This window comes from Sebastes umbrosus, chromosome 20, assembly GCF_015220745.1.
Source record: "Sebastes umbrosus isolate fSebUmb1 chromosome 20, fSebUmb1.pri, whole genome shotgun sequence".
NCBI classification, from domain to species: Eukaryota; Metazoa; Chordata; class Actinopteri; order Perciformes; family Sebastidae; genus Sebastes; species Sebastes umbrosus.
In genome coordinates, this window is record NC_051288.1 from 14,134,454 (window position 1) to 14,155,023 (window position 20,570).

The 20,570-nt window shown below is 38.7% G+C and overlaps 2 protein-coding genes across 5 annotated transcripts in view; both read right to left on the bottom strand.

Annotated features, from left to right (window-relative positions):
• Nucleotides 1-8,285, bottom strand: part of LOC119479523 (MAGUK p55 subfamily member 3-like) — a 25,461-nt gene extending 17,176 nt beyond the window's left edge. For 2 of the 4 annotated variants that reach the window (XM_037755257.1, XM_037755255.1), the window contains exon 1: nucleotides 8,070-8,280. The gene's annotated coding sequence lies outside the window, so the exon portion shown is untranslated. Of the gene's footprint in view, nucleotides 1-8,069 lie in introns of all 4 variants that reach the window. The other 2 variants (XR_005204693.1, XM_037755256.1) reach the window with 2 other exon arrangements.
• Nucleotides 8,286-12,340: 4,055 nt separating this feature from the next.
• The window catches only part of lrp2b (low density lipoprotein receptor-related protein 2b), a 50,008-nt gene continuing 41,778 nt past the window's right edge, over nucleotides 12,341-20,570 (bottom strand). The window contains exons 65-78 of the mRNA XM_037754101.1: nucleotides 19,347-19,475; nucleotides 18,785-18,916; nucleotides 18,435-18,560; nucleotides 17,833-17,976; nucleotides 17,571-17,736; nucleotides 17,241-17,369; nucleotides 16,608-16,828; nucleotides 16,249-16,431; nucleotides 15,596-15,715; nucleotides 14,307-14,487; nucleotides 13,989-14,043; nucleotides 13,187-13,321; nucleotides 12,734-12,823; nucleotides 12,341-12,475 (exon numbers count right to left, since the gene is read on the bottom strand). Of these exons, the coding sequence (XP_037610029.1) occupies nucleotides 12,341-12,475; nucleotides 12,734-12,823; nucleotides 13,187-13,321; nucleotides 13,989-14,043; nucleotides 14,307-14,487; nucleotides 15,596-15,715; nucleotides 16,249-16,431; nucleotides 16,608-16,828; nucleotides 17,241-17,369; nucleotides 17,571-17,736; nucleotides 17,833-17,976; nucleotides 18,435-18,560; nucleotides 18,785-18,916; nucleotides 19,347-19,475 (1,946 nt within the window). The remainder of the gene's footprint in view (nucleotides 12,476-12,733; nucleotides 12,824-13,186; nucleotides 13,322-13,988; nucleotides 14,044-14,306; nucleotides 14,488-15,595; nucleotides 15,716-16,248; nucleotides 16,432-16,607; nucleotides 16,829-17,240; nucleotides 17,370-17,570; nucleotides 17,737-17,832; nucleotides 17,977-18,434; nucleotides 18,561-18,784; nucleotides 18,917-19,346; nucleotides 19,476-20,570) is intronic.

Here is a 20,570-nt window from a genome sequence, read left to right on the forward strand (position 1 = left end):
AGACATTTTTTTACTATTTTCGGACATTTTATAGACAAAACAAGTCTGTTAACCGGAATACCAAAAGCTTTAATAAAAGCCGAACTTTACGGGTAAATGCTGCACTAAATTGGTAGATGAAAGAAGACACATTACCTTGCTAGCCTTTTAAAAATATTCCCAATTGACTTCTGACAAATGAACAATCTTTTTATGAACTGCCCTTGATTTAATTTAAATCATGAACCGTTTTCAGCATCACTTTACTTTAAAGCATCATTTCCTAAGATGGAACACATTTTGGCAGGCCTTCTCAGATTTATTAATCAAAAGGAAGCTGATATTATGTTACTATAGTTTACAGATTAAAGTGAGGATGTCCCCTTTCTTTGGATGTTGCACATTTTCCTCCTCAGCTGGCAGGTTGAAGACACCGATCTAGATTCTTAATTAACAGTCCCTGCAGTAAACAGCAGTATATTCTTCACCTGCTGTGTACCTGCTCTAACCCTGTAGCTGCTCCTGGAGCTGCTGTCTCACTGTGTCAGAGGGTCGCAGTAATGCTTCAGTGGTGTTCTTTCTTATTCCCACAAACATGATATCTATGTCTAGACATTTCCTGCACAGCTTGACAGCCGACTTTCCAAAGGTAAACACTGTGTTTTTGTATTGTAAAGTGTATGTTCTCCACCTACAGAGGACATGGCGGTCTATGAAAAACAAACTGAAAGTGTTTTTCACTCCGAAAGCAACATTTCCTTTGGGATTGAAATTACAAAACAATCCTGCAGCGTTTTCTGACTCACGGTTAGACATCTACAATTACCACAAACACACGCTTGACGTCCATGAACAAAAGCTCGAAGCACCTGATCAGCATGTTGACAATGTAGCAAGCTGTCAAGTCTTTGTCAAATTTATTTACGGTTTAAGACAGATGAATGAATCCATCAGCTTTGTGAATTTTTCTGTGTTGACAAATGAGGTTTTGTCTATACAACACAGGAGGTTTTTTTTTTTACTACTCTGTCTTGTCATCTTATGTCAAATATTCTGACAATTTTATCAAAACAGTGATTACATTAAGTCTTTGTCATGTTCTGTCACTTCATGGTCACATTTTCCCCTGGTGGGCTGGTGAAAACAACAGAAAAACAGCTGCCAACGAAATTTATAGTTTTGGAATAAAACTGCCTGAAAGTGGGAAGGATGGCATCATGCCAAAGTGCCAATTAGAATAAACAGCGACAGCACAAACAGACCTTCATTTAGCGGGTGACAAAGTGTTCCTGAAGCCCAGTTTGGAGCCATGTTTAAAATATAATGCATTCAATTGTGCATTAGACTGATGAGTGGTGATGAAAAACAAGCTTTTTAAGCTGCTCTGAAAAGAGCTATTACACGTTGTAATTGAGTACCTGTTACACGTTGCTGCTGTAGTCCATCAGGAGCATGAGGACACTGATGGCCTCATTACAAACATTTGAGATATAAATTACCTTTCATACAACTTACTGGAGGATGAACATACTGTAAATCATCTATTTGCATCTCTTCATTCAGCAGCTGATAACATATTCTTCTGCTTAAAAGCAGGCAAGCTATTTTCTCTCTTGCCGATATTTAAATGAGAAGATTGATAACACGGTGTCAAATATGAAGCTAGAGCCAACAGCTGGTCCACCTACCAGCCCCTCTAAAGATCAGCATAAACACATTATATCTCAATAATTTAATCTGTACAAATGCCTATATGTTAAAACAACATTTTGTGGCCTGGAAACTTTGTGGTCTCCAAGAAGTAATTGCGCCAGGCCAAGAAATAGTCGAAAACATAACATTGTTTTAACGCTTCAGGTTCATATGCATTAAGATTAGGGCTGCCAATTGATTAAAATATTTAATCGCATGTTGGTCTATAGTTAATCACAATTAATTGCAAATGAATAACATCTTTTTTTTTATCTGTTCAAAATGCACCTTAAAGGGAGATTTGTCAAGTATTTAATACTCTTATCAACATGGGAGTGGGCAAATATGCTTGCTTTATGCAAATGTATGTATATATTTATTATTGGAAATCACTTAACACAAAACAATGACAAATATTGTCCAGAAACCCTCACAGGTACTGCATTTAGCATACAAATTATGATCAAATCATAACATGGCAAACTCAAGCCCAACAGGCAACAACAGCTGTCAGTGTGTCAGTGTGCTGACTTGACTATGACTTGCCCCAAAACTGCATGTGATTATCATAAAGTGGGCATGTCTGTAAAGGGGAGACTCGTGGGTACCCACAGAACCCATTTTCATGCACATGTCATTCTTGAGGTCAGAGGTCAAGGGACCCCTTTGAAAATGGCCATGACAGTTTTTCCTCACCAAAATCTAGAGCCAGTCTAGATGTCCCCCGTTTCCAGCAAAGCAAATAAATGTTTGAACTATTCCTTTAATGTACTGTAATTTATCTTCCATGTTTTACCATTGCACCCAAGTAAACACACCGAGTTGACAGACTAGCGTCACTAGTGTCTTGTAATTACATGTTGTCCATGCAGGATCTCTCTTGGAGCATAACATGACCCTTGACCTCTCCCCATGAGTGAGCCTCAATCAGGCATCAATAATAATAACCCGAGATTGATTCAGTCTAATGCACCATCAGCATGTCCGTCCCTTCATTCACTCACTCTACAGCACTTTTAAAAAAATCCATTCTGCACATTATCAGGAGAGAAATTCAGGCATTCTGGCAGGCCTGCATGGTGTTAACCAACTAAATAAACTATATATTTAAAATATGTATTCATGTTTGTCTATTATTTTCTCTGTCAGCAGGATGCAGAGCCCAGATATGTAGAAGGATAACCACAAAATATGGTGGGTTAACAGGTTGACAACAAGGACTGCAGCCATTAGATCAATCAAATTCATTTTAATTTCATGCATTCAATGACTTTAAGGGATAAGACTTCGGTTATTCTATATTTTCCTCATTATATAAAGACAAAATCAATAATTCAGAAAGACGGCCAACTAAGCAAACGCAAGAGAGAGATGTCAAGTGAAAGACATGGGCTGTAAATAGCCTAAATAAAGATAATTTTCTCAAACAAACAAGTTATATTGGTCAAGAAAGCTGAAAGAACATTATTATGCAGGCTCTATCTTTTGTAGGGATAAAATAATCAGAATAAAAATGGATAAAATCTGCTTTCGCCATATTTTCTCAACGTCACTGCTTCTGTAATTAGCCTACTGCTCGCTGCCTATGTAGGGAAGAAATGTCCTCTAGCTTTTATTATTTCCAAATTTAGAGGTGAATTCTCATTAAATGTTTGAATTAAACTACATTTTCCTTGTCTTAAAAAGAAAATTCATTTTGCCGTCTCTTGGCCACCGCACAACCCCCCTCCATTGAGAAAACTCGGTTGTAACAACAGTTTTCTGCTTTCATTCAGCCTTCCTCCCGACACACTTGGCCCATGTTTGTGACCTTCTTTCTCTCTCTTCTTCCTCCCTCCATCTGACTCTCTCTCTCTAATTACAAGAGGAGCTTAAAGCTGACATCTTTCTGTTTTTTTTCTCTCACTGAGTCTATCATCTAAATACTTAAGGTTACCACCATGCCATATGGCGGTATTATCTAGCCTCTTTGATTGAAGACGGCAGTGCTCGCGGCTGTGTGTGCATCACTGAGGATTTCAATGAAAACAATGAAGCAGATTAGAAAGGACTGGAAGATTAGCAGAGACACTGAATAGCAGCAAGGATGCAGCTGAGGCTGTACTGAAAAGCATTTAGTTACCTTCTCTAATATGAATAGATAAGAAATGGATTAGATACACTTGTATTTATTGCAAGAAGAACTTGAAAATTAAACAATTATTCGAATAATTGATTAGCTGTGTTTGACAAAAAAATATCTACAACATTTTTAATAACTGGTTACTAATTTTAAGCAATTTATCGAATTATAATGCAGCTTTTCTTTATCTCATATCATTAAACTGAATCCCTTTGGAGATTTTAGCCACGCTAGCAGTGGTTCAGACATCCATGTCCCCCTTAGAATAAATCATTTTAGTGACCTTCTTACTTTTATTTTTCCCCAACACTTTGGTTTATGACCAAATACATGCAAAACTTACAACGTTGCCATTATCCTCAGCTGTACCTTGCGTTTAGTGCTAATAATTAGCAAAATCGGGCTGCACGATTTTGAAAAAATATCTCATTGTGATTATTTTGACTGATATTGGAATTGCGATGATTTGCGTTATTAGAGGGAAAGATATTTTGTGCATAATTTTTCTGCATGTTGCTAATGTTTTCCTGATTTGTGTTCCTTAGGGTGTTGTGGGTTTATTTATTTATTTATTATACATCCTAATAAAAACAATTTAATGATCAACTGAAAACGTTTTGTTATTTAGAGTTTTAACCTCGTAGTAATCACTAGATCTTGTTTACTACAACACTTCCTAAAAGCTCAATAGTATTGTGATAAAGATGCGCTGTCAGCTCGTGTTCGTCATTGATTTTTAATATTAATGTTTTCCTTTCATGGGATTCACATGCATCTTCCTACCGTCTTATGACGGACAGTAAAATCCTCACAGATTGTCCCTTTAATGCTTTGTCTGATTGTCTTAGTTGTCCCAGTGTCTCTCTGCTTCTGCCCTCGATGTCATTTATCTTCACAAAAACTTGTGGCAAGATTATTCATCCTTCTACTAAACCAGTCAGTGGTACAATCTACAGTCAAGTCAACGTAGTACTTTATTTTACTGACATTGTGTTCAGAGAGCTTAACCTTATGTCGCTGTCTTCTCTACTCACACACACACAAAAACACGAACGCCACCTGTTTGCCAGACTCATTTGCTGTTGGACGGGTCCCGAGAGGGAGACAGAGAGGGGCGAGGTCATCGGCACACTGCTGATGCCATCTGCCCACCGCTCTGTGTGTGTGTAGTCCATCCACCACCTATAACGTCACCCACATGGCTCATCTGACATATCTGGATATGACAGATTTCACTCCAATATCCGTTTGGGAAAATATGCCAGCTGTACATTTCGCAAGGGTATTAAGATAATCTATATCAACTGCACAAAAGATTTATTGTTATTTAAAAAAAAAAAATATATATATATATATATAATGCTTTCTATTCTCTTTACAAAGTGGAAAAACTAGGGATGCACAGATACCGGATGGGATATCGGGCCGATACTGATTCAAATAGCTGGATCGGGTATCAGTGACAATGGGGCTGATCTATTAAATTCTATGTTTATATACTACACACATTATATACTGGAATTTGAATTCCTGTTTAAGTTTTTGTTTCTGCATTAAAAGGTTTACACTTGAATTGTAATTGCTGTTAATTTGGAAGATTTTTTACCAAGTTGCTGGAGTACAATTTATTATTTTTATGATAAACAAAAATTCAATTTATATTGATGTAATTATTTGTTATATTTTGTTTTACAAAATTAGGAAAGGAATATTAAAGTGAAGCCAGATGTTGCCTTACACATAAAATAATTACTCCAGTCACTTCCACACAGTTAGGCATACAGTTTATGGTATCGGATCGGTACTCGGTATCGTCCAATACCCAAAGCCCAGGCATCGCTATCGGTATCAGGACTGAAAAACTTGGATCGGTGCATCCCTCGGAAAAACAAAAGTACTACATGTCTGCATCACAAATAGGATCATTTAGTCTATGAAATGTCAAAAAATACTTCCCAGAGCCCAAGTTGACGTCTTGTTTTTGTCCCAAACTCAAATATATTAAGTTTAAAATGACATATGACAAAGAAAAGCAGCAAATTGTCTCATTTGAGAAGCTTGAATGAGAAAATGTTTGCAAGTTTTTCTGCTTGAAAAAAGACAAATAAATAGTTGCCTCTTATTTAGTTTCGGCTCTAATCCTAAAGTCGGTAAACAGCTGAAATAGTGTGGAATTTTATTCTGTGCTACTTTGAGAGAGATTTAGTTTAGATTTCAATTGTGCTAGTATAAAAATGCTTGAAATTAAATACAATGTAGTGCGGAGGAGTTCAGGAGCCAGACGGCTTTTAAGAGGCTTAAAAGAAGATCATCACTTCAGAGCACCTTCAACTCGCCCACTGAGACACCGCTGCATAAAGAATCACTTCTAGAGATTGAATTTGGCTCCTTGTCCTTCGTGTGTCTCATTTCAGTATTTTAGCAGCCAAATAGGGTTTTAGGGGCAGAGGAAGGCTTTGACATGATGGTTGATAATGTGCCAATCTGGCTGGTGGGGAGCCAAACGTTAGAGGCTTTTTGAATGATGGCTGATGTTCAACTCCCACTAAGCTTATAATGATAGGTGTAAATGTACGAAAAAACAGGGTGTAACAGGGGACTGTAAACAAAGATCTCTTCTCGATCATTTAAAAGCTGCAGTGGGTAGAAATAGAGCAAATATGATTTTAAAAAGTTATTTTTATAAAACGGTCACTATAGCCTAACAGTAGTGCATGAGACAGGTAATCTGAAGACAATCATGTTCCTCTGGTGCTCCTAATGGCATCTGCAAGATTTCACAGACCGGAGGAAAACAACCAATCAGAGCGGAGTTGGCGCCTGCCGTCTATGAGCAGCTGTCAATCACTCGCAAACTTCGATCAAACAGTCAAACTAGGCAGCGCTGATCAAATATGAATCAATATTCTGTTACTGTAATGCCTATTTCTCGCCTCAAATGTTTTCAGAAACATTTTGTAGTGTACTGTTTAGCTTTAAAAATGAGAAAGTTTGTGACCTGGCAGCAATGTTGAGACCAGTTGAAGAAATACCAAGCACTGCCCACCAGACGGAGCACAGCCAATAGGAACGCTCTCTCTCTGAAATGACCTGTGATTGGCCAAAGTCTCCCGTTACATGCTAGATTTATTAAAGCCTGCAAACAGAGCCATGAGGTGCAGAAGTCTAGTTTTCTCTCAGAGCACTTGAATTACAATATGCTGAAACGTTATTATGGAATTTTTGCCCAATTATGCCAAAAACAATCTGCCTACTGCAGGTTTAATGGGTTTGAGTAATTAAATATTCTCTGATTCCAGCTTCTTAAATGTGAACATTTTCTGGTTTCTTTACTCCTCTATGAAAGTAAACTGAATATCTTTGAGTTGTGGACAAAACAAGACATCTGAGGACGTCATCTTGGGCTTTGGGAAACACATTCACATTTTCTGACATTTTATAGACCAAACAACTAATCGAGAAAATAATCAACAGATTGATCGACTGTGAAAATAATCGTTAGTTGCAGCCATAGTTGACACTTTTATTATTTTAGTTGTACTGTGTTCAATTGGTGGATTTTCTAAGCAAAATGATGTAATGTGAGCTGAAAGGTTATTATGATTTTTTTGCACAATGATGCCAAAAATATTCTGCCTACTGCAGGTATAGCATTGAAAACACCATGTTTTAACCCAAATCAAGGCAAAATAATCATAAAAGGAAGCTCCTAGACCCAAGACTTCTGGTTAACCTTTGACTACATTTAAGTACACTGGTGCACATTTTATTCTTGAGTCTTTGTTTACTAAACCCTCTGAGCATAAACCATTGAATCTCTCTGGCTCTCCTGCACACAAGTCATAAAACATGAAACACCTGACCTGTCCTGCAGCTAAAGGTCTGTCCTGTCAACCAAGAACTGGTTCCCCCCTTTTAATTTAGAATTTTTAGTCGTTTAATTAGCTTATGTAGTAGTCTATGATCATGCATGACCACATGCAATAACCTCTTCCACCACTGTTGGGAGTTTGCAATCAATCACAGGTGAAGCACTCCCCTCATTAGCATGCAGCACGTTCAGGTCCACATGGTTTTACTGTTTGGAAATTAATTAAAAGCATAAATAAAGCAAAAACAGAATGAGGTTTTGCATTTTGCTTAAGCTAAATTTGTGCAAATTAAGACTACCTGACAGTGTCCCCTAGAGATATTAATTTCTCTTTGTCAAACACACACAGGAACAGTGAGAAAGCTGCACAGAGTTCAGTCGCTGCACATTAGAAAGCCTCCTTACCTTGTTGAGGCTCCAGGCTGCGTGTTTGTAACACAGAGTGTGTGTTTTTTGTTCTTTCTTTTCTGTATTTCTCTCAGTATTTCACTCCGTCTTCAGCTGATAGGTTTTAATTCCCTGCTCCATACAGTCTCTCTCCCAATGAGCCGCCCCTTCCCCCTCCTCTGTCTGTCTGTCTGTCTGTCAGTCAGCTCTCTCTCTCTCTCACCCGCACTCCCTCTGTCTGTGCTGCCTTCAGGTGCTCCTCGGAATCTCCAACATCCAACATCCAACATTCACAGATTGAAAATAATAGATTGCTGTTTTGCTGGATGGAACATGAGGAGGAGACAAATGTGCATTAGGAAAGAAAGAAAGAAATTAGCACCATTAAAGTAAAAAAATCAAATAAGAGTTGACACAAGAGCTGCAAACGATTGATCGATTAGTTGTCAATTATTTATTATTAATTAATCGCCAACTATTTTGATAATTTATTAAAGCAGCAGTTGGTAGAAATGGAGTATTTAAAAAAGTATTTTTTTATAAAAAGATATCCTGACAGTAGTGCATGAGACAGGTAATCTGTAAAAAAATAAATCATGTGCCTCTGTGTCCTCCGGTGCTCCTAATGGCATCTGCAAGATTTCACAGACCGGAGGAAAACAACCAATCAGAGCCGAGCTGGAGTCTGCCGTCTCTGAGCAGCTGTCAATCACTTGTGAAATCCGATCAAACGGTCAAACTAGGCAGCGCTGATCAATTATCAATGAATATTCTGTTACTGTAATGCCTATTTCTCGCCTCAAATGATTTCAGAAACATCTTGTAGTGTAGTGTTTAGCTGTAAAATGAGAAAGTTTGTGACCCGGCAGCCATGTTGAGATCAGTTGAGGAAATACCAAACACTCCCACCAGCTGGAGCACAGCCAATAGGAACGCTCTCTCTCTGAAATGACCTGTGATTGGCCAAAGTCTCCCTTCACGTGCTAGATTTTTTAAAGCTTGAAAACAGAGCCATGAGGAGGTGCAGAAGTCTAGTTTTCACTCAGAACACTTGAATTACAATATGCTGAAAGGTTATTATGGAATATTTACCCAATTATGCTAAAAACAATCTGCCTACTGCAGGTTTAATGGGTTTGAGTAATTAAAAATTCTCTGATTCCAGCTTCTTAAATGTGAACATTTTCTGGTTTCTTTACTCCTCTATGAAAGTAAACTGAATATTTTTGAGTCGTGGACAAAACAAGACATCTGAGGACGTCATCTTGGGCTTTGGGAAACACTGATTCACATTTTCTGACATTTTATAGACCAAACAACTAATAGACTAATCGAGAAAATAATCGACAGATTGATCGACTGTGAAAATAATCGTTAGTTGCAGCCATAGTTGACACTTTTATTATTTTAGTTATACTGTGTTCAATTGGTGGAGTTTCTAAGCAAATAATATTGTGTGAGCTGGGAGTAAGGAGGCCCAGCAGCAAATTTATGCCCCTTGACAGGATAATCCAGCCTTGACTGTTCATTTAAAGTGGTTTTAAGTTGTGTAGTAACTGAGAACTGAACAAAAAGTGGAAACAGAAATCTAACATATTTCTTAATTTTCACACAAAATGCAGAACATGTATGGAAGCCTATTTCTGCCAGAAAAAGAAAAAAATAGATGTTGGTATTGAAAATGTATTGTCTGTCACAGTAAGTCAAAATTGTCAAATCAAAGTTTTGACTAGTGTTTCATAATTTAGATTTTATGGAAAGTCAGAATCTTGACTTATTATGTCATAAAATCCCATAGCATCTCATAATATAGTATAATATAGAGTATATATATTTTTGTGCTATAAATGTTCCATACATTTTTTCTCTTCTTGGCAGAAATGGGCTTCCATACAAACTTTAACCTTTCACAAAAGTAATAACATAAACAACTTCCTGACCATTCAGGAATCTCATTGTTGGATTATTCATGAGTGTTTGTACCTTTTCTGACAGCTCATGAAGGCAGCACAGTGTGCACACATGCTGCAAGCTGCATGCCTCTTTGGTCCGCCCCCCTCAAATCCATCTATTGCTATTCATCCCCTCCCTCCATGTCTGTGTCTCTCAGTGAGCGGTATAGTACATGTATTGGCTGACGGTCAGAGATGTCTTGTTATTGAAACATGCACTATGAATCATCACGGACAACAACATAGAAACACACCAGTCACGGCTCCCTTTATATTCCTCCCTATTGTGTTTGCACTTTTCTTCAGTCCCTCTATCTCTCTTTTTCACTTTCCTTTTGTCCCTTTGCTCATCTGGTTGGCCTAGTTGTTGCGAGCTCAAAGAGACCTTGATGTGTTCAGACATTAGTGACAGTGGGAGAGGAGCAGAGTCACTGCTGTTGCTCTGTGATCACGGCCTCACATTGTGTCTTTCTGTGTTATTAAATGGATAATGAGAAATCATTTCTTCTTAGCTCAGTGGGTCAGATACAGTAGCTGGGGATCAGAATCCTATCTGTGATGAGCACCAGTGGGAGCCTCGGCCTTGTCGTAATGACAGATCCTCCTGTGATATGTTCACTGTCGCACAAAGAAAGTAAGATGAAGAGATTATAACAACGTTCAGTATCAGGGGCTTCATCTAACAGGCTTAATAAAAAAAGAAAAAACACAGATACACAGTGATGATATTAGCAGGTTTAATATTTAACTTTCTCTCAATCAAAACGTACATAAAGATATAAAACAACCTAATCATAAACACATCATTTACACATTTATATTCACTCCATTCACTTATTGTATGAGTCTCACATCAGTTACATTAAATCATGTCTGTAAAATATTTTTACACAAACATTAAGCATGTGTATATACCCAAATTTATATTATCCACACAAAATATATCTTTGTTTTACAAACTGTCTTGGTTGATTTGTTCTAGGTCTGTTTGAAATGCTCTGCTTGTTGAGTTATGCAGTTACTGTTACTGTGAGAATAAATGAGGTTTCAGTCCTGAAACGTGGACCCGTCTAATCTCCGGATGTAGAGGTCACATCAAATGTCAGAATCTGCTGGGTTCTCCTGTTGGAAGATCACAATTACTAAAAATGCCAGCAATGAGATAGATTGTTTCCAAGCTGATTTATGTCATTTGCATGAATATAATATACAGTATTTAACATAAAATGAAATCATCTTGCATTTTCAAAACATTTGTGAATAGCCAGGTTAATTCTGAGACTCACTAAAATCTTAGGACGTCCCAAATACCATTTTTTGGGCTCAGGAGCTTCGGTTGTAATCAACAGCGAGTATTCGAAGCCGTGAACGGAGGAGCGCTTTAACCTCTCGGTTAACGGGCAGCACAGGTTCTTCATTCTCCGTCGCGCAATCAGAGGCTTCCCCCACGCATGCTTTTTCGCGTCTGGCCCTCTCCCCCTAAATGGTGCCATTTTGAGGCTGCTGTCTCTGCACATAATGCACCGCCTCTCCGGCAGCGCCTGGCTGTAAGCCTGTGCAGAACGCAGCCTGTGGAGGTCTCCTTTCGGCCCTAGCCTTGCGTGTTTTTCGTTCAAACATAAGCAACAGCGACGAGGTCTCTCTGCATGTCGCAATGACATGACTGGGGAACGACTCAGATAGACATTTCTCCGTTCTCGGCAGAGATGGACGACATAGCGCTGCAACACGTGTCTTTCGATTTTATGACATTTTTAAGGATTCTGTTATTCTACAGTATTGTTGTTTGCATTGTTATTGAATAAGAAACATATTCAAGAAGGTTTGGTGTGCAAAAAAATCAATTACCTACCCAACAATTGTCCAATATTTAGGTCCAGCCCTACTAAAATCATGTTAGATAATTTACAAAAAGGATAATGTGAGCTGTGAATTGCTACTAAGAAGTTGCCAAATTAAAGTAAAAACATATACATCTCAAGGCTTCATGGCCATCATGTGCAGAACTGTTACAGCTCTCTATGTCAAAATGAAATGTAGCTAGACTTATTAAATCCAGAGCAATGGACGATGTTTTGAAACACTTAATGCTGCCTGTTTTCTCCCGGACACATTCAACCTGAGCTTATTGTCATTCTGGACTCACCATGTATGTGGGGTTTTTGAAAGACTCAAAACTGTCGTCCCCAATGGGCTCAAACTGCTGGAAAAAAGGGGAAACGAAATGCTTCAATAACTGAGAATATACAGTATACAAGCACACATGTACACACATGCAAATACAAACAATTCACTGCCTTCACATCTACTCTTGACAAATCTGTCCAGGCAGATATTTCATTTCAGATATTGAGCAGTAAACATTGTGCAACATGTTGTCTCCATGGCTACCTGTAGGCTCGAAGCAGCTGGCTGTGTAGAAGTGACGTCAACATCTTCTCTGTCTGAGTGTGCTGGGCTCTCAAAAGGCTCCTGAAATGGCCACAAGGTAGACAAATTCAAAATGTTTTAAAGGAATATTAAACCAGAACAAAATAAAACTCTCTGGGGTTTTACTCTTAGAAGATGATTGATGAAAAAAAACCAGTAAGATTTATTGTGTAATAATAGATATTTCTTTCTCTGCATTTTCTTCAATGTGGTGTGATATTTTAGAATGAAGCCTTTTTCGTTATTAGATATGTAAATCCTCTGGTGGGACATTAAATAGGTGATTAATGTGAAACCGACCTTGTTGACAGGGGCGGGTATGTTTGCACTTCTTGTGGGCTCGTCCACAACTTTAACTTCTTCCATATACAAAGGATTATTAATGTTCTCCTGAGGATGGAAACACAGGATCACACGACTGAGTTCATCAAAATATAAAACTTTGAAATCAAAAGTGATGCGCTGCATTTGAGCACACTTTTCATTTACGTTTTTTACATTTCTCAGTACAAAACTGAGGAATTATAGGTACCCAACTTCAAAAACAGCAGATAAAAGAATTACAGTAAGTTTATATCAAAAATATCAAAATTAATTTGAACATTGCTGCAGGGAAAAAAATCCATAAGGGAAACGTGTGTTCTTGACAATATTGCCCTTTGGCATATAATCTAAAGCATGTCATATATATATGCAGCAACCAAGCAAGAATCAATGAAGTCCACAGGCGAGCAGTGATTTCTGTGTATCGACCTTGTTTGTTCCATCAGGAGCGGAGGTGGCTGCCACCGTGCTCGTCGTGGCAGCAGGTTTTTCTCCAACGTCATACGCTGGGTTCTCAAAACTCTTCCCGTCTGTTCCCACCATGGACACAGACATACTGGGAACCTGATAACAGACGACAAGTAGAAAGAACAAGTCGATGACTATAACAGCTCTTTGTTTATCTGAAGACTTGATGATTGGCAGTCAGTGACATGTTTGATATGAAACATGTGCTTCTGTCATGAATAGAGATACCCCCCCCGAAACCTGGGTCTGAACTGGAACCAGTCCTAAATTATTAGTAGTAAGAGAGAGGATGAATGAGTGATAGCTGCTGATTTCTAGGTGTGGGGGAAAATCAATACAGCATAGTATCGCGATATTTTTTGTGGATATATTTGATTGATTAAAATCCCAATAATGTCGTATGATGGGGTCTCTGATGATTCCCACCCCTACTGATTTCTATGTTCTTCATTCTGTTTAAATTCCAGTGTTTAAATGGCAGGAATAGTATTTATTTTATTTAGATTTCATGTTTGTTTCCAGGTATTATCGAGTTTATATAGTGACTTTGCTAATGAACATGTTGCTGCTTTAAAATCACTATTTTTATATATTTAAAATATAAATAAATCCTAATTCTGTTGAGAATGTATTTCGTTTTTAATAAAATGTTTTTAGCAATAAAAAAAAAGAGTTTCGATAAAGATCAATAAGCAGTATCAATAATAGTATGGATGAAATCCTAATGATACTTGTCATGAGTGGCTGTTTTGCTACTTACCACCGCATAATTCGTTTCACTCTCCTCTGTTTTTGATGCATTTGGAGACGAACCATTTCTGAAATTCATCAAGACACAAATAATTCAGCCGTAACGTGATGTTGTACATAACTTACTAACATACCCTGACTGTAAAATAGAAAAACTATAAGTGAGTCTAATACTCTATTGAAAGCATACATTTTTATTCTAGTTTCCATTAAAGTAAAACAATCTCATTTCTTTCTATTCTTTTCTTGTTTTGTAGTATAGAAGAAAACTGTGGACAAGTCATTTATGAAAATAAACATTTCAGATATTCGTTTTCTGACAGAATCTCACCTGAAGGTTGGCAGGTTGGGCATGGACGGCATTGAGGGCATGGATGGCATACTGGGCATACTGGGCATACTGGGCAAGTTGCTCCGTACCCTCTCCAGCACGTTGGACTTCTTCTTGGCAGCATAGACCAGAGCAGCCAGCAGAATCACAATCACTACTGTCACCCCAATCGCTATTCCAACTGAGATGGAGGGACAGAGGAGGAGAGGGCAAAGGGGCAGCTTATTAATAATGAAGTAAACTTTAATGTTTGAATGTTAGATTTTTGGCAACAAAATCAAATATACTTGAGGACGCGACCACGTTAAACACGTTTGTCTGGCAGTAATCTCCCGACCAGTCTGGAGGACATCTGTGAGACAAAATACAAACATTGGAGTTGTAACATTTCAAAACGCTGCGCTCATGTACAATACTTGTTGAGAAATGTATTTACCTGTGCATCAATTTTTTATTAGTTTGTCTTATTTGTATTATATCGTGTATGAATATATTTTTGTATGTGTATTTTCAATTTCTGGGTTGTAAAGACTAAAACATTTCATACTTGCAAAGAGCCTTGTTGTCATTAAAGTAGCAGGTGCCTCCATTTTCACACTGACATGGTGGAGGCATGGTGGGCGGAGGATCAAACCCTGAAATTATTTATATCAACAACAATCACAACATTGAAAGGAACTTTTACTACAGAAAATATCGTAAAGTAATGGGACGTCAATAGTGATGTAATAGAATTTTAGGTGTACTAGAGATTCATGTTTTTAATAAAACTTCCACTTTGTCTACTCTAATTAAAACACTACCCACAGTTTCCCAGGCAAGAGGAAGGAGTATCCTCCTTTCAAGCCAAACATATTGATATATTATTGATATTTTGCTTCATATTACGTCCTACTTGAAAAATTATACAAGCTGTATCAATATTGACCTTTCTACCTGGCTTTACAGTAAGAGTGTTATTCCTTACTTTCATTGTCTTCTGTCTCAATGGTGATGTGGTTGTTCGCTTTTACACTGTGATCTGTAGGCTTTAGCTTCTATCTTTATCTTTTTAACCTGTTTTCGCTGCTGAATCAGTTTGACATCCTGATATATTCAAACGCATATTGCAGATCCTTCTGACAGTGTGGGCTTTTTGGTAGCTCTGGCAGCTTGACGGAGTAGCAGCGGGGGGCGGGGGTTAGCAAATGGTCATTTGAGGTCTGAGATTAATGTCTGCAGCTTCAGTACTTGATGCCCCATGGTTTTTATGTCACAAACTGAGGAAAATAAATTGGACTTTTTCTTACCGGCATCACATTCAGTGTGACTGCCGGGGATGAAGCTGGTGCCCTGGGGGCAGGCGCAGGTGTAACCTCCCGGCCGGAGCAAACACAGGTGGCTGCAGGTTCCCTTACACGGATTCTTCACTGCAGAGACAAGGAAAGGTGTTTTGATTATTTCATTTCAACAAAGTTAAAGTGCATGACTCACATATTTGAAAATGGTAATCTGAAAAAACTGTAGATGTGTTTTGGTTTGAGTATTTTTGAGTTAGATATCATTTCTGCAAGCGGGACTTTGCCATCTCCTGTCTTTATAGATGTGGCCATTACTGTGATGTCTTTTTCACTGGACTTTCTGTTAATCACAGTTGACTTCCTGTCGTAACATTTGACTTTTTTTGCAGATTATTGCAGATAAAAAGTGCAATACTTTATGTGCATTGAATCACTGGATATTCATAATATCTAACACAATAATAACTTAATACACCAACAATTAAATAGCAGTAAAAGAAACAATTATTAATCTACAAATAAAAAAGAATCCACAGATAGAACAAAATGCACACATGATTCTATTAGGGTGACATAAACAATAAAAAACACATGCACATTATACTCCATGCTTAATAAAGTACAGGATGTGATACTGTGTTTGATGAGTGTGTGCAGCTTACTAGGTAGGGAGTTGTATCTCTGCTGCTGGTATACAGAGACCTGGGTCAGCCACGGCCCGGCAGTCAGCAGCTTGGTCTTGACTCCGCGGCCAAACTTGTCCTGCCGGAACACCTCGCCTTTCTCCTGCGTGCTCCAATAAACGTGGTCCTCGAACACGCTCACACTGAAGGGGTTTCTCACATCTAGACAACAATATGTGAACAATTTAACTGAAGGAGATCTCTTGACGATGAATGGAATTACTGAAAACTAATATCACATTATGAACATATTCTCCTTTAGATAAAATATGCACCTAATAATTTCATTTACAGTCTCACATTTATCTAATCATCTCACTGTCCTTCCTAATCCTCACCTATGAAGACGGCAGTTCTACGGCCGTCTCCTGAAGGCAGAACAGATTCTATGCGGCTTTCCTTGGAGTCAGACCAGTAGATTCTGTCATCGTTGGTGAAGTCGATTGACAGACCAGTGGGCCAACCCAGGCCATCGGCCACCAGGACTTTCCTCTCCTGACCGTCCAGCCAAGAGCACTCGATCTTGGCTGTGTCCCCTCGGTCTGCCCAGTACAACATCCTACAGAAACGTAGCATAGATTAAAGCTCTGGGCTCTGAGATATGGCGCGTTAAAGTGCCTTCCTTTTAGCTTTTCATTCAGAGATAAATACAACAGTAACCGCTAGATCCTCTGTCATTTCTGCTGTAGTGTGAATGAGAATTTCTATGAGAGAGAAAATTACAAATGTCCAAATACCATTTGTTACCAATTTTTAGTTCAGAAACTTTCCACAAATGTTTAAAGGGAAAAACAGTCTTACTAGCAAATGACCTCCAACAGATTAAACCAGATTTAAAATGTATGAAAAGGGCAACATTAAGTGACACAAACTATATTACCTGCCTGATATTCAATAAACGTATTCCTTAATTTACTACAAATTGTAAGCTAGTTGCTTAAAGTCAGGTGTGGTAGCCCTGTATGTCTTACCCCAGTCGTGGGTTGACGGCCAGAGCGGACGGGTGGCCCAGCTCAGTCTTGACTAGTTGCTTCCTGTAGCGTCCGTCCAACATGGCCACCTCTAACCTCTTTACCTTGGAGTCTGCCCAGTAAAGGTTTCTACGGGCAGAAGAATTACAAAACCATTCACAAAATATGCTTTGACACATGCAAACTTTCTTTCAAGAAGCTGTATATTTCTTTAAAAATAAGGCAAAGGCTTTACTTTAAGGACAGCACTTTTACTGATAAATGCTCAAGGCATCAGAGTGCGAAAGGAATGTGAATCAGGTAAGTTCAGAAATGTCAGTTCAAGCTCACCTGCCCACCCAGTCCACAGCGATGCCGTCTGGTTTGGTGATGTATTTGATGCCGAGGTCGACAGCAGCGCCGATGTTGTTACTGCCTTCATCCACTGAAGGTATGTATGCTCTCTTAATGGCACCTGCTACAGAGTCTTTACCGGCTAGAGTGAAGTACACCATACCTGACAAAACACAAGGACATCATCAAACAAGTTCCTCTGATTTAAGATGTGTCATTACTGTATTTAGTTTCTATTATTAATCTGTGTGTGACCTACTGAATCCGGTGTTGTTGTGGTCCCAGTCGTAGTCCAGAGCCATAATGTGCTCCTCTTCTTGGAGGAAGTCGTGGTAGCCCTCCGTCTGCAGGTTGAACCTCCGGATACGAATGTTCTCTGGTAGAAGCAGCAGGGGAGTCGCTCCTGAGCGAGACACAGACATTTACACTTTACACTGTTTTAGGCACTCATGAAAATATTATTAAAAAGAGGGAATAGATACAATTTATATACAGTATGTCTTATAGGGCTGTCCTCGACCTAATTCTTAGTCGAATAACACTTAGACGATTTTGTCGACTAATCGATTAGTTGAATTAACCGACGGTTACTAGTATCCGGTTTGTGATGATGATGTTTTAGTGATTTGTATCAGCTGAGTGGTAATCCCTGGCAGATTCCTGAATGCTGTTTAATAGCGGTCACTCCCACAAATGTCTCAGAAACACTGAGGAAAGCCTCGGGCTGAAACGCATCTGTTTCCTTGTGCTACTGTGCATTATTAAAAGTATGACATACTTATTTGCGAGTGCTGACGACTTAATTTGCTACTGTAAAATATATCTTGTCTAAACGTAGGCTCATAAACAGTTTGTTCTCACCCGCAGCCTCGCACATGTTGCCGTTGCCCACTTTCCGGTAGCCGGGGGCGCACTCACAGTCGTAGCCGCCCTTGGTGTTCTTACAGACCTGAGGACAGGTGCCGAACACCTCACACTCATTGATGTCTGCAGGAGGGAGAAGAAATTGTGAGAAAGAGTTAAGGTTTATCATGATTTTACACACCAGATCAATAACTGGCACGATACTTTATTAAATATTAATTTTATTTTGTTTGAGTGCTTTAAGTAGAATTTTGATAACGTGTTTATTCATGTGCTGTCATTTCAAAGGCCCCCAAAGAGTGTGTGTGTGTGTGTGTGTGTGTGTATGTGTGTGTGTGTGTATATACCCAGGCAGGTGTAGGTGTTGTCTGGGTCCACTCTGTATCCGGGCTTGCAGGAGCAGATGAAGCCAGTGCCGTTCAAGTTGGTGCACACGTGCTGACACAGATTCTCTTCACAGTTGCGATCATTGCCAAAATCTGGAGATGGACAACACAGACACATTTAGAACAGCTTTTTGTCTCTCATGTAAGAGCTGCATACTTTTGATGAAATCACAACTATTGACTATAATCCAGGTCAAAATGATTCCCTGCTTTTTTATGGCTGAACCTTTATGCATCCATAAATAAATGGGCCAACATATTATTGTGTCCACCTGTGGTGTTATGGCCATAGACAGAGTCAATATCAGAGTTTGGCCTTAACTGGGATATACTGCTCTGAAATTATGTTTATGTTGAAATGCGTGAAAAATGTTCTTCCTCCAAAGGTTGGAATGACTGGTATACATAAGCTATAATTATGTTTTGCAATACTGAAATCTAGATGTAGCAACATTTCATAACTGACTGGCATAAAAGGAGGATATTTACGATAAGTGAACAAGTGTTTAGTCGTGTTACTCACTGCAGCCTAATTCATCAGTGCGGTCCCCACAGTTGTCGTTGTGGTCACATACGTATGGCAGGGCCACACAGTGTCCGTTGGTGCATTTAAACTCCTCCAGTGTGCACGGCGGCAGCGTGGGCTCGCGGCCTGAGAAGGACACAGTGAGATTGAGTCATCAACACAAGTACACGGGGAAGGTTGAGTGGGTATACAACCCGTCTGTGGAAACTCGTCCACCTCTATGAGTCTAACATTGAATTCAAAGCTTTCTCTACAGTAAATACCAAAATAGAAATCTGTGGAAACGTCCACGAAAAACCTAAGCATGTACACAGACAGGCATGCTCTCTCACAATCACACAGTACTCAAATGTAAGCACATACTTATATACACTAACATGGCAACATACAATACTATATTCACTAAATCACTTATTCAATTGAAGGCTTCGCCACAGATTCCCCCCGTTTGTCTTTACCGTCTCCACCCCAACAACAACTGGCTTTAGCCGATGTCCTCCACCTCTCTGAACCTAACTATTTAATCTCCTCTCAAAATAATTTGCTCTGATTGATGTTTAAGCTGATTGTGTAACAATTCCATAAAACAGACTATTTCCTTATCCCTTGTATGTTGCAGGCTTTGTGTCCTGTGCAGACACACTGATGTCATTTTGGGATTTCCCATTTCACTGGCCTCAGAGGGGAAGGTTCAGGAGGTATTAATGATGTTCCCACTAATCCTTGGGGATCCCAGAAACGGATGATTAGTGGTGCATTTGCTGAACCTGAACTTATTACAAATCTGGTTACGGCTAAAAAGAAGAAAAAAAAACGGCCGTTTTAAAAAAAATATAATAAATGTATTGCATTGCACACAAAACCTAATTTATTGTATGCAGAGGCAAAGCGCATCTATACACAATTGTTTTTATGTTTACCTCTGCATTTCTGCTACTTTCTGTGTACTTACATCTCCGTGCCTCGTTCAAACTTCTTTTATTTGTGTTTTTAACTAACTATTTTTTGATAATGTAATAGTAACAATCTGACATCTACAGTATATAAATAGTTTGTTGTCCAGCTCTTGCCTGTATATAATATATAATAATGTATATGTACATGTTCAGCAGTTTCCCTCGGGATAAATAAAGTTTTATCTTATCAAGTTTGCTTATATGTTTAGCTTAATGTCTTTGTTTAGCTGTGTCTCAGTAGTCTTTAAGTTTATTGAGAGCTAAT